At 45.6% G+C, this 14148-nt stretch overlaps 1 protein-coding gene across 2 annotated transcripts; it reads right to left on the reverse strand.

Annotated features, from left to right (window-relative positions):
- Positions 1–4057: 4057 nt before the first annotated feature.
- Positions 4058–13723, reverse strand: LOC310634054 (zinc finger and SCAN domain-containing protein 26-like). 2 transcript variants are annotated; one of them, XM_083352100.1, is made up of 4 exons: positions 13649–13723; positions 10620–11581; positions 8871–8997; positions 4058–7508 (listed from the first exon to the last, which is right to left on the reverse strand). In XM_083352100.1, exons 2-4 carry the CDS (start codon positions 11376–11378, stop codon positions 6697–6699), a joined length of 1698 nt encoding a protein of 565 aa, XP_083208226.1. In that variant the 5' UTR covers positions 11379–11581; positions 13649–13723; the 3' UTR covers positions 4058–6696. The 2 variants fall into 2 exon arrangements, with proteins under 2 accessions (XP_083208226.1, XP_083208227.1); XM_083352101.1 differs by lacking the exon at positions 13649–13723 and adding an exon at positions 13432–13599.
- Positions 13724–14148: the final 425 nt, after the last annotated feature.

Here is a 14148-nt window from a genome sequence, read left to right on the forward strand (position 1 = left end):
GAAATGAAGGTCTCGCCTCTGCTCCCAGCTAACATTTTCTATATAAGAACCCCCCCCCCCCAGGGAGCTTCTGTTACTAACTTCTGGGTCTCCCACTCTTACCATAGTCCAGGATTTTCCTCTACTACATCTATCAAACCACACTGGGTCCCCAATGAAAATATACTATAGATAGATAGATAGATAGATAGATAGATAGATAGATAGATAGATAGATAGATAGATAGATATAGATATATAGATATATAGATATATAGATAATGTATATATATATATGTATGTATATGTGTGTGTGTGTGTGTGTGTGTATATATATATATATATATATATATATATATATATATATATATATATATATTAACTCTTGTATTTTTTGTTTTAACCACCCTGTAAACCGCCCTGAGTCCTTCGGGAAAGGGCGGTATATAAATATAATAAATATATATATATATATATATATATATATATATATATATATATATATATATATATATATATATATATATATATATATATATATATATATATATATATATACACATATATATATACATACACACACACACACATTTACTTGTTTTATACCAGGAGTGGGCAACTATGGCTCTTTTAACACCCGTGGACTTCTGAGAGTTCCACTGGCTCAGAGAATTCTGGGAGTTGAAGTCCACGGGCTGTAAGGGGGCCATAGTTGCCTAAAAGGTAAAGGTAAAGGTTCCCCCGCACTTGCATGCTAGTCATTTCCAACTCTAGGGGCCAGTGCTCATCTCTGTTTCAAAGCCGAAGAGCCAGCGCTTGTCCAAGGACGTCACCGTGGTCATGTGGCCGGCATGACTAGACGCCAAAGGCGCACGAAACGCTGTTACCTTCCCACCGGAGTGGTCTCTATTTTTCTACTTGCATTTTTACGTGCTTTCGAACTGCTAGGTTGGCAGAAGCTGGGACGAGTAACGGGCGCTCACTCTGTTACGTGGCACTCGTGGCACCTTCTGATCGACAAGCTCAACATCCTAACCCACTGAGCCACCGCGTCCCTATAGTTGCCTACCCACCTGCATTATACCCTTTCACCACATCAGGATTTGCAGGAAGGGCAAATAACAAGACAGCTTCTGCATTTTATCAAAGATCAGGATCGTGCAAACTACAATATTTCCCTGAGGCATTTTGTGGAAGTGAAAGTTGGACTTTGAAGAAGCAGGATAGGAAGAGTTTTTGGCACCTTAGAATTCTGGTGTTGGAGAAGACTGCTGACAATGTCATGGACAGCTGAGAAAACTGGTGGATCGTTGAATAGATTCTACTCACAAAGGATCAGCCTCATATGATCTTATTTCAGACCCATTAACAGAACAGCTTTAACAGAATAACAGAGTTGGAAGGGCCCTTGGAGGTTTTCTAGTTTAGCCCCCTGCTCAGGTAGGAAACTCTGTACCATTTCAGATAAGTGGTTGGCCAATCTCTTCTTTAAAACCTCCAGTGTTGGAGTACCCACAATTTCTGGAGGCAAGTTGTTTTTCTGTTAGGAAATTTCTCCTTAGTTCTAGGTTGCTTCTCTCCTTGATTAGTTTACATCCATAGCTTCTTGACCTGCCTTCAGGTGCGTTGGAGAACAATGTCAATGCTGCTAACATTGGATGTTTCTGCTCTAACAACGGATGAAAATGCAGCCATTTTCTCTTCTCCTTTAACATGCTTTTCTTTACTTATAGAATTCAGGTGCAGCGGGGGTGGGGTGGGGATGTAAGCTCAGTAAGCTATAATAATAATAATAATGCTGCCGTGGGAAGAAGGACAAGCTGATAATGTTTTGACGAGCTGAGGAGAAAGCCCAATGCTTGAAGCTAATTGGGGAATATGTTTTATGGCAATTTATTGGGGGTGGGAATTGTACTTTGTTCCTTTGTATCAGGGGGAAGGGAATTTAGTTTTTGGGTTCAACTATGTAGTCCGATACTTTGTTTCCCAAATAAATGTTCTTTAAGGAAGAATTTTGCTTCGAAGTTCTTTTGATGGGTTTCATCTGTCGGAATCATACCAAAAACAGGTTGACTCCCTCTTCTTTGTGACAGCCCCTTAGATATTGTAACACGGCTGTATGTCACTCCTAGTCCTTCTTTTCATTAAACTAGACCAGGCATGTCAAACTCACAATGTCATGTGACGTTGCATGACATATCAGAGCTTTTTTCCCCATTGCCGGCAATGGGGTGGGCGCAGTTCCCTCGTGATGCGTCTGGCCCGCGGGCTGGCAGTTTGACACCCCTGAACTAGGTTCCCCCGCCCATGCAAGCTAGTTGTTTCCGACTCTAGGGATCGGTACTCATCTCCGTTTCAAAGCCGAAGAGCCAGCGCTTGTCCGAGTACGTCTCCGTGGTCATGTGGCCGGCATGACTAGATGCCAAAGGCGCACGGAGCGCTGTTACCTTCCCACCGGAGTGGTCCCTATTTTTCTACTTGCATTTTTTACGTGCTTTCGAACCGCTAGGTTGGCAGAAGCTGGGACGAGTAACAGGCGCTCACTCTGTTACGCGGCACTCGGGATTCGACCCGCCAAACTGCCAACCTTCTGATCGACAAGCTCAGCGTCCTAAACCACTGAGCCACAGCGTCCCTTATGTTCCCCCTGAACTAAACATACCCAATTCCTTTAACATTCTTTATATATTTTAGCCTCCAGTCCCCTAATCATCTTTGTTGCTCTTCTCTGCACTTTCTAATGTCTCAACATCTTTTTTTATATTGTGGCAATCAAAACTGGATGCAATATTCAAAGTGTGGTCTTACAAGGGGCTGCCCTTGAGGACCACCCGGAAGCTCCAACTGGCACAGAATGCAGCCGCGAGAGTTGTGTTGGGAGTTTCCCGATACTCCCATGTCACACCTCTGCTCCGTGAGCTGCATTGGCTGCCAGTTGTCTTCCGGGTGAGATTCAAGGTACTAGTTATGGTATTTAAAGCCCTACATGGCAGGGGGCCGGAGTACCTTAGGGAACACCTGCTGCCGGCGTCAACTTCCCTTCGCCCTGTGCGTTCCCACAGAGAGGGACTCCTCAGGGTGCCACCGGTCAGAGAATGTAGATTGGTGGCCCCCAGGGGGAGATCTTTCTCTGTGGGCGCTCCGGAGCTATGGAACCAGTTACCGGTTGAGCTCCGGACGGCGCCGGATCTTCGCTCCTTTCGCCGCGATCTGAAAACATACCTGTTCGAACAAGCCGGCCTGGCCTGAGGGTGGGATTGCTGGGGTTTTTATTATCATTTTATTGGGGGTTTTATTAATGTATTTATTGTTTTTTATGGGCATGTATTTAATAACTTTTTAATTTTTGTAACTTTATGTTTTATTCTTGCCCTGTACACCGCCCTGAGTCCTTCGGGAGAAGGGCGGTATAGAAATATTAATAAATTAAATTAAAATTAAATTAAATTAAATTATAACGTGGTATTGGAGTTCACATGATCTTGATTCTATCCTATTATTACAGCCTGAGACTGCCTTGTTTTTTTTGGCAACAAATTGTCAATTTGTTATTTCCTATAAATCTAAAAGGGACGCTGTGGCTCAGTAGGTTAGGACGCTGAGCTTGTCAATCAGAAGGTCGGCAGTTTGGCAGGTCGAATCCCGAGTGCCGCGTAGCAGAGTGAGCACCTGTTACTTGTCCCAGCTTCTGCCAACCTAGCAGTTCGAAAGCACGTAAAAATGCAAGTAGAAAAATAGGGACCACTCCGGTGGGAAGGTAACAGCGTTCCGTGCGCCTTTGGCATCTAGTTATGCCGGCCACATGACCACGGAGATGTCCTCGGACAAGCGCTGGCTCTTCGGCTTTGAAACGGAGATGAGCACCGGCCCCTAGAGTCGGAAACGACTAGCACGCATGTGCGGGGGAACCTTTACCTTTTTATAAATCTAAATAATTGTCTTCTAGTTATGATTATTCAACCTTTGTTCCCTCAGTAGTAAAAGCCAAAGAAATTTGGGAATTCTGGGTTTTTGTAAGCCTGGCAACGTCTGACAACAGCTAGATCACAGAAAAATACAAAAGATAGGAAGCTGCAAGGCAAATATAATTTTATTTTATTGTTGAAAATTAGAAAAGAATGCAACCATGGGAAATTAGGTTTTTATTTACTGCCAGGTCAGTGTGGTTCCATTCCATTCCATCTCACATTTTGAATAGCGATGGTCAATCTGACAACATCAGAAAAGAGATTAAAAAAAGAACCACTCTCCATCCAACTGCATTCGTGATCTTTCAGTTAAAAAGTTCCCTTCCTCCTGCCCTCTTGCTTGCAATTATATAGTGACACGTTAGGCAGATCAATATGCTATTTGTTATTTCACTGTGCCAAGAGCCTTTACAGAAAAGTAACTGCATTAACAATGCTCCTGCAACGATCCGACGCAATGCCATATATGGAGTATTATTTCAGAGTCATACTTCCTACTACATCGTATTACAAATCCTCTGAACGGCATTGCTTTTCTACACCAGCAAGCTGCTAGACATACAAACTTTTTATCGTTAGGGCCTGCGGTTGTTCCAGACGATAGACGAGGCTGTCCTGTATCCCAATTTCTTAATATGCGTATGGCCCCACTTTTTGAGGATGTTTAGATCAGAAATTCCCACTATATTCAGCGGAACGTCCTCCAACAACACATAAGTTGCGACGAAAGAAAGAACGGCTTAAAAGGAGGACACAGCAATGCAATCCTAAAACACATAAAGAAATAGGCCTAGTTTAAGTGCTAAGGAGATGGTGGGGGAGGGAGGGAGGAAGGGAGGATGATAGATGGATGAATGGATGGATGGACAGACAGATAGACAGACAAACATTTTAACTTTAACATTTTAATTCTTATATACTATATTTTGATGCCCCTCTGAGGGAGCTGGGCAGTTCAGAAATGCAAAATGTAAATAAAAAAATTAATAAAAAAGAGGAAAGAAGGAAAAAGGGAAGGAAGGAGGAAGAAAGGAAAGAAAGAAAAAAAGAAAGAGAAAGAAAGAGAGAGAGAGAAACATTTTAACTGTAACATTTTAATTCTTACTGTTTTATATTTTGATGCCCCTGTTTGAAGGAGCTTGGCAGTTCAGAAATGCAAAATGTAAAGAAATTAAAAATAAAAAAAGAAGAAAAAGATGGAAGGAGGGAAAGAGACAAAGGGAAAGAGGAATGGGGAAAGAAAGAAAGAAAAGAGAAAGAAAGAAAGAAAGAAAGAAAGAAAGAAAGAAAGAAAGAAAGAAAGAAAGAAAGAAAAAAAAGGGAAGGGAAGGGAAGAAAGAGAAAGAAAGAAAGAAAGAGAGAAAGAAAGAAAAAGAAAGAAAAAGAAAGAAAGAAAGAAAGAAAGAAAGAAAGAAAGAAAGAAAGAAAGAAAGAAAGAAAGAAAGAAAAAAGTAAGTTCTGTCTTGGAAACTCCCAGAATTGTCTAACAATCGGCCAAGGAACATCCTTGCTAGGAATTCTGGGTACTGTAGTTTCAATCTGGATCTGAGGCTGGGGAAGGCTTCTCCCATTTCAACCTGCCCACCTGCCCGCTTCCTGCTGCATTGCTGGATGTTTTTTTTTTTTCTTTTTACAAGGTGCAGCATCAAATCCCACGAGATCTGGGGCATCAGCTTCCATCTCTCGTCTCGTTTTTCCCCCCAAAAAACCAATTCTGGGCAAATGAATGAAGACGTTACTACGCTTGTGCTATCAAGACCAAAAGGGCTTTCTTTTGCTAATACAGGTCCCTTTTTTGCAAACATTTTGAACACGTAAAATCCTACTGGAATTTATTTATTTTTAAAGCTATTTTGCATGTCAGTGTGGTTCACCAACCGACTTAAAAAAGAGTTTATAGCAACATCAAAAAGCTGGTCTTTCTTCTTATACAAAATCATCACTAGGCAGGGGGTTTGAACTAAAAGACCTCCAAGGTCCCTTTCACCCCTATGGTTTTGTAAATAATAATAATAATAATAACCCATCTGTGAAATGTTTTTCTCCTAAGGCTTGGAGCGCTTGGGTGCTACTTTTTAAAGTAGCATGGGGGTGGGGGGGGGAGGAGTGTGAAAATACTCCACTTGATTTGTCTTTAAATTTAATTACAATCAAGTTTAGATCATAGCTGGACCACGCAGCTTAATTTAGGGATTGATCGCCGAAAAACCATTTGGAATGCCAATGTGGCATCTGCCTATAAAGCAGTTGTGTCTTTTCTTGCAACAAGGCAATCGCCTCCCAGCTGGCACAGGGTCCTATGAAGATAAAAACAGCTTTCAGCCAATACAGAGAGCTGCTGTGTTCATACTCTCAAACATGGCCCCTTTATGACTTGTGGACTTCAACTCCCAAAATGCCTCAGCCAGGCACGCTTGCCTGGCTGAGGAATTCTGGGAGTTGAAATCCACAAGTCATAAAAGGGCCAAGTTTGAAGACTCCCTGGTCTTAAACGCTCCGACTCGGAATCCCTGCACAGCCCTTTCACACTTATTTCCTAGTAAATTTTTCACTTGTTTTCTGCTTTTGCTGTATTTAAAAAAAAAATTAAAAAAATCCCGGGTAATAAAAGTTGGAACCTGTCAGCGCCCATATAATAATATCGAAGGCTTTCAGAGATCGTTGTGTCTCTCCGGCTGTTCACAAACCAAGCTTTTGTCGTCTGAGGTTCAGAAAATATTTTCCTACGGTTAAATAAGGTTAAAAACGGCTACTCCGTGGCTGCGTGAGTTTTCTGGTGTTCATACAATTCTGATTTTCGGCCGAAGCTTTTCCCGCAGTACGAGCAGGTGTTCTTGTGGACCCGTTCGTGCAGTATCAGGTGGGATCCAGACATGAAGGATTTCCCACAGTGCAAGCATTTGAACGTGTCTTGCCCTCGATGGACCATCTGGTGCATTTTGAGACAGGTGTAAGAGGAGAACTTATCCCCGCAGGTTGTGCAGATGTACATCTCTCCGGTGTGAGTTTTCTGGTGCTTAAGGCAGTCCGTCCGCCGAATGTAGCACTTCCCGCAGTCGGAACACATGAAACATTTGTCTTCGTCGGCGCCGAGCCTCTCTTTGGGAATCCAGCCGAAGTTTTTCCCACAGTGGGAGCAAAGGTGGGAGGACTGCCCTGCGCGGATTCTCTGTTTTTCTCCGCAGTGAGAGCAGGTGTAGAGTTTCTCGGCCACGTGGGTCCTCTCGTGGGTCAAGAGATCCGAGCTACTCCCGAAGGTCTGGCTGCAATGCCAACACTTGTAACGCTTCTCCTTCGGGTCAGGTTTGCCGCATGCCTCAAGGTGGGAACTTTGGCTGAGCCCCCCTGCATGGTATTTCCCCCTGGTGTTGGGGAAGGAGGATTCGTCAGCGGCTTGGAAAAACCCTTCTGAGTCGGACAGCTGCTCTGCTCCAGCATCGTTTTTGCTTCGGTCTTGCTGCTCTGCTGCATGTGGACTCCCACCAGGTTTACCCGGAGCCAGGATGTAATTCTCTCTAGCAGATCCCAGCGATGTCCTCTGTAGCTCAGGCCAACCATCGACTGCGGGGGGAGGAGGCAAAAATCAGACAATCTAGCTAGTATTCAAAGTTGATGTCAAGTTTGACGTATGGACTTTTCAAGTGACTCTGAGGCATTGTTTACCTTAAAAGTCCTTTATTCAGCCTAATACATCGGCAAATGCTTGCTCGAAGGAAGCTGGAATCTGAAATCTCCACCCCCTTGCACAATATATTAAAACACAATTCTCCGCCTTTCTAATTTTGTCATTAATCATATTCTCCAATTAATTTAAAGAATCAGTTTCCCTTCCGTTAGAAAGCCCCAAGTTCTTATCTTCTTTAATTAGAGATGGCCTTGAAGGTACAATCCTCCTCTTCCCCACTCCCAACCTTAACTCAATCTCTTAAAGCAATACACAAGTTTAACATATGAAATGGCTACTTCTTCATCTCTTGTCAAGCAATAACATTCGATGTTAGCAGCGTTGACAGTTTATTTTAAAGATCAGAAACCTTGCATTACAAAAACAGCATAATCCTCCACTAACCACACTTGTTTTCCAGATCAGGGATATTTCTTGGCAATAAAGTACAGTATCTTTGTTTTTTCCTGTGAGGCTTCCTACTTCTTTGGCGAGGCCACTGCAGGATGAGTACCTACTCATACTTTCTCCATTTAACATTCTCTTTAAGGGGTGGCAGCACCAAAAGGTTTAAGGCAGGGGTGGGCCACCTTGGCTCTTTTATGACTTGTGGACTTCAACTCCCAGAATTCCTGAGCCAGCCACGCTGAGGGGAAAGGGAGAGGTTTCCAAGCTGAGCCATGCTGGCTCAGGAATTCTGGGAGTTGAAGTCCACAAGTCGTAAGGGAGCCGAGGTTGCCTACCCCTGGCCTAGGCCGCTTTATGACTCGTGGACTTTAACTCCCAGAATTCCTGAGCCAGCCACGCTGAGGGGAAAGGGAGAGGTTTCCAAGCTGAGCCATGCTGGCTCAGGAATTCTGGGAGTTGAAGTCCACAAGTCGTAAGGGAGCCAAGGTTGCCTACCCCTGGCCTAGGCCGCTTTATGACTCGTGGACTTCAACTCCCAGAATTCCTGAGCCAGCCACGCTGAGGGGAAAGGGAGAAGTTTCCAAGCTGAGCCATGCTGGCTCAGGAATTCTGGGAGTTGAAGTCCACGAGTCGTAAGAGAGCCAAGGTGGCCTACCTCTGGTTTAAGGGGAGGAGCCATAACATAACCCACCTTAAAGTTGCTGAGGTTGAGAAACCCGTCACTAGAGAATGTTGAAGGTGCTATTACTAGTTGGTATCGGCCACTGGAGACACACAGCTTAAGGCTCTTGTGCAGAAGAGGCCAAAGAGACCCCTAATATTTGATCTCTCAGGCGCTCAAAGTGACTTACCCGATGTGCCTGCATCCCCTCCAGCTTCCTGCTTGGCTTCTCTACAAAGTTGTGCCTTCACCATTTCTGAGAGAGCTTGGTTTCCTTTGGGGGGCTTTTCAGATTCCTCCTCCATCATCCCCATCATCTGGAGCAGCAAAGACAATGCGACAGAAGAGCTGGAATTGGGTAAAGGTAAAGGTTCCCCCGCACATGTGTGCTAGTCGTTTCCGACTCTAGGGGCCGGTGCTCATCTCCGTTTCAAAGCCGAAGAGCCAGCGCTTGTCCGAGGACGTCTCCGTGGTCATGTGGCCGGCATGACTAGACGCCAAAGGCGCACGGAACGCTGTTACCTTCCCACCGGAGCGGTCCCTATTTTTCTACTTGCATTTTTACGTGCTTTCGAACTGCTAGGTTGGCAGAAGCTGGGACGAGTAACAGGCGCTCACTCTGCTACGCGGCACTCGGGATTCGACCCGCCAAACTGCCGACCTTCTGATCGACAAGCTCAGCGTCCTGACCCACTGAGCCACCGCGTCCCTTTTGGAATTGGGTACATCTAGTCTAATGAAGAGAAGGACGAGGGGGGACATGATAGCCGTGTTCCAGTATCTCAGGGGTTGTCACAAAGAAGAGGGAGTCAAGCTATTCTCCAAAGCACCTGAAGGCAGGACAAGAAGCAACAGATGGAAACTAACCAAAGAGAGAACTGAGGATAAATTTCCTGACAGCTAGAACAATTAATCAGTGGAACAACCTGCCTCCAGAGGCGGTGAATGCTCCAACACTGGAAGTTTTTAAGAAGAGACTGGACAGCCATTTGCCTGAAATGGTACAGGGTTTCCTGCCTGAGCAGGGGGTTGGACTAGATGACCTCCAAGGTCCCTTCCAACTTTATTACTATTACTATGGGGGTGGGGGGGGAGAATAAACTCATTTCACGGACTTATAACTGCAAAATGTCTACTGAGATTCTCAGTCATCAAGGTCACAGTTATTCCAAAGATGCTTTTTGACAAGGCAACTGGACTTTCTTGTTTTACTTTGAAGAAAACTTTGAAGAAAAATTGCTAAGTATTTCAGAGTAGTTTAAAGCAATGTAGCTCTACCATGCTTTAAATTGTGGGGATTTCCAATTCCCAAAATCTCTAGCCAGCATGCTGGCTGGGGAATGCTGGGAATTGTAGTCCACTTATCTTTGCCAAAATTGAGAAACAGTGGCTGTTTGCAGCTTCTTTCAGGGAGAGAACACAGCAGGAATTTCACCATGGACACCCAAGAACCACAAAAGAGAAGCCTGGTTGGGTCTGTAATTTTCACAGGTACGAGGTCACTTATTTCATTTTACTTTAGCCTTTTTTTTGTACTCTTATTCCACGAATTGGGGCTTAATGCAACCTCTGACTAAACCTCTAATTCCAAATTAAATCAGACTGACACGATCAACTTTAAAATAACAGGCAGTGGAAATCACTGGCAGATTACACCCAGGAAAGATTCCCCAAAAGATCTGTTCTTTTGCACTATACTTTCAGGATCTAAGGCAGGGGTGTCAACCGCGGGCCGGTTGCATCGTACGGAGGATGCACCCACCTCAGATCCGGCAATGCAAAAAAAAAGTCGCGACACGTTGCGTGACGCGGAGTTTGACCCCCGTGATCTAAGGATTAAAGTTAGGTCAGCTAAGACTGCAGTCGCATTCACACAGGAGATTTTATGCGTCGCCCTCTCAACCGTCTTTCGAGGTTGCCATTGTCCAAAGAGACTCACCTGCTTGCTCCAGCCTTTGACCTCCTGTTGCCTCACAAGGAAATCCTCTGCCAGGGACACAGCCTGGGCGCAGGTCCTTGGGCCGTTTTTTTTCAGCCAGTTCTGCATATCCCAAGGCAGGATGGTCAAGAACTGCTCCAGTGTCACTAAATCCAGGATCTGATCCTTGGTGTGTTGCTCCGGCTTCAGCCACTCGTGGCAAAGTTCTTCGAGATGCTTGCAGAGTTTGCGAGGCCCCTCAGCTTCTTGGTAACACAGCTCCCGGAATTGCCGGCGCTGATTCTCCAGCCTGGCTCCAGGCCTGCTCACCACCCCCTTCTGCCCCTTCCCGTCGGATGCAACTTCCGGAGAACTCTCATAGTCCCGCTGGGCTTCAACGGCCAGATGTGGCTGGGCCTGAGCCATCCAAACTCCTCTGGGACAGTTGCTGGCATCCCTCATCCTCTGAGAGAGCACCTGAGTGGCTTTAGAGTCATTCCAGGCCGGCGAAGGGCTTTCTCCACCGGAATCGGGAGCCTGCAGCGTCTTCAGAAACTCTTGCAGTTGGGCATCCCAATTTCCAGATGGTCCTTCCTCTGGCTCTTGTTTCACCTGATGGATAAACTCCTGCTTGATCTTCTCGGTTTCTGGGAAATCTTCTCTTTTCCTTCCTTCTCCAGTCTGAAGGCCTGAAGAACACTGCGCTTCCATTTTTATTTCTGGATCTACATTTTCTTTTAGGAGACACTTGGTTGCCTCTGTTTTATGTGCGACGGCCATTTCCTCCTCAGCAACTAGCTTTATTTTATTGCCTGTTTCTCTTTTTCAGTGTCAATCCTTGAGAAGCACTGCAGACGTCCTTCTTAGATCCTTCCAGTATCAACAGCCTAAAAGAATCATTCAACACTGCTTGGAAGGAAAGCAGCGAAGCATCAAGAATTTCTAATTGCCGTCTTTTGAGAGAACAGAACTTCCTCTTGCTCCTGCACCGAAAAATAGAAAATGACAGGGCTAGAAAGATATCCCAACCATTGCAAGCAAATACATAGATAAACAAACGTTTTTGTTGCAATTACTCAAGAATGGGAAGCGACTCTACTTTCCAAAACTTCTGGGGATCTCTTATGAAGAGATGGTGCTCCTGGATGCCTTATACACTTGGAAATAGTAGGATTGGGGGCTTGGGAGTGAAAAATGGGAGAGATTTGCTTTCATTTATAGCAGACATGTCAAACACAAGGCCCGGGGGCCGGATCCGGCCCGCGAAGTGGTTTCACGTGGCCCGCGAAGCCATCCTGGAAACAGTGAGGGAACGGTCCCCACTGCCTTGGCCCTGGCCCAGAGACCCTCCTCTTGCCAGAGACCCTCCTCTTGTCCCACTCCTGCCCAGGCCCCCATAGGCACCCTTGATGCGAACGATGTAGAGCTGGCCACGCCCACCCAGTAGGCCACGCCCACCCCAGCCATACCTATCCGGCCCCCTGAGGGCAACCGCAATGCTGATGCGGCCCTCAATGAAATTGAGTTTGACACCCCTGATTTATAGTGTATATACTTCAATGTTTCTCAACCACAGCAGGCGGGCTGGAGAATTTGAGGGGCTTTCACATTCCTGCAGTTGAGGAACACTGAACTGGGGGGCAGCTTGAGTGACACCTCTAATGGAACATTCTACTAAGCATATGCTTCTCAGGCACGCTGGCTGGGGAATTCTGGGAATTGAAATCCAGAAGCCTGAAAGCGGAGGCGAATTCTGGGAATTGAAGTCCAGAAGCCTGAAAGTTAAGATCGAAAAACACCGTTTATTAGATACAGCAAAGATCTGCTCTATTACATTCATGACAGGAAGAGGTCATCTTAATTTCCTATCTGGAGAGTGTTAAAGAAACCCCCTCTCTTTTTTTTTCCTTTTCCCAACCAGTTAAGACTCATTATTTTATAGAGTTTGGAGGATACTTTACAGCTAAACTCCCCTTTCCTCCCTCCCTCCCTCTCTCCCTCCGGGAAAGTGTTTCTTTCACCTCTGGTTTTCCAGATCAAGATAAAAAGGTAAAGGTAAAGGTTCCCCCGCACATGCGTGCTAGTCGTTTCCGACTCTAGGGGCCGGTGCTCATCTCCGTTTCAAAGCCAAAGAGCCAGCGCTTGTCCGAGGACGTCTCCGTGGTCATGTGGCTGGCATGACTAGACGCCAAAGGCGCACGGAACGCTGTTACCTTCCCACCGGAGTGGTCCCTATTTTTCTACTTGCATTTTTACCTGCTTTCGAACTGCTAGGTTGGCAGAAGCTGGGACGAGTAACAGGCGCTCACTCTGTTACGCGGCACTCGGGATTCGACCCGCCAAACTGCCGACCTTCTGATCGACAAGCTCAGCGTCCTAACCCACTGAGCCACCAGGTCCCTCAGATCAGATTTTTTTTTTTTTAGATCAAGATAACAAAGAAAAAAAAAATTACCCGATAGCTCAGGGGTCTTCAAACTTGGCCCTTTCATGACTTATAAACTCCCAGAATTCCTCAGCCTGCATGCCTGGCTGAGGAATTCTGGGAGTTGAAGTCCACAAGTCATAAAAGGGCCAGGTTTGAAGACCCCTGCCATAGCTGAACCTGCCTTCCTAGGATCCTGGGGTTGAACGATTTTTTAAAAAATGCTAATTTTCACCCTTTATGCCCCTTGCATAAAAAGCTTTGATGGAAGAGAAGAGCTGGGGAAAACAAAAAGAGGATTATTGTCTGTTGAGGTCTCTGAATTATGCCTTATTATGGCTCACACTTCTTTTGCCCGACCCAAAAAAAAGAGGAGTTCGTCAGACATGGCAGGTGGGAAACACAAACCTGGACTTTGAAATGTTTAGCTGTGTCTAAACGGGTAAAATTGGTGGGAAAATAATTAATTATTATCCTATCGGGCTTGCCCAGAACCAGCCTGAAAACTTGGACGCGAAACCCTCCGACTCTCGTTTCCGTAGCCCAGCGTTCTCGCAGAGGCCTACTACGACGGCCGTGACGCGTGTAGCCGTTCCCCACAACCCGGTCGCCTCGCTTCCTTTACCTGCCCTTTCTTCTTCGGCCCTCCTCGGCAGCGACTCGCGGGCTCAGCAGCAAACAGGAAGGAGCTTTCCTCGGCCATCTATGAGGCTCCTCTAGGAGTGCCAGCTCTATGGCTTTAACTCTTTTATGGCCAGGGAAACGGGCTGGCGGAAGTCTTTGAGAGACCCAGGATGACCGGGAAATGCTGGGAGTTGAAGTCCACACATCTTAAAGTCGCCACGTTAAAACAAACAAAACAAAACAAACAAAAAAAAAACCCAGTGCTTGACGGGATAGTTTTACTGCCATCGCTATTATTAAACTGCACGTTCTAGTTGGGGAGGGAGAGGGAAATTTATCAACTTGCAGTTTTAAGCAAACTCGATTCTTTTCTTTTCTTTTAAAGTGGTGAATGCTCCAACACTGGAGGTTTTTAAGAAGAGACTGGACAGCCATTTGCCTGAAATGGTATAGGGTTTCCTGCCTGAGCAGGAGGTTGGACTAGATGACCTCCAAGGTCCC

Source organism: Vipera ursinii, assembly GCF_947247035.1.
Source record: "Vipera ursinii genome assembly, chromosome: 2".
Classification (NCBI taxonomy): Eukaryota; Metazoa; Chordata; class Lepidosauria; order Squamata; family Viperidae; genus Vipera; species Vipera ursinii.

Bases quoted from the DNA above. Each gene is read 5' to 3' on its own strand.
- LOC310634054 (XM_083352100.1), bottom strand. From the start codon at position 11,378: ATGGCCGTCGCACATAAAACAGAGGCAACCAAGTGTCTCCTAAAAGAA. The intron at 8,998-10,619 runs GTGAGTCTCTTT...TTGCTGCTCCAG, and splicing joins TCAAAGGCTGGAGCAAGCAG to ATGATGGGGATGATGGAGGA. The intron at 7,509-8,870 runs GTAAGTCACTTT...CTCCCCCCGCAG, and splicing joins AGGGGATGCAGGCACATCGG to TCGATGGTTGGCCTGAGCTA.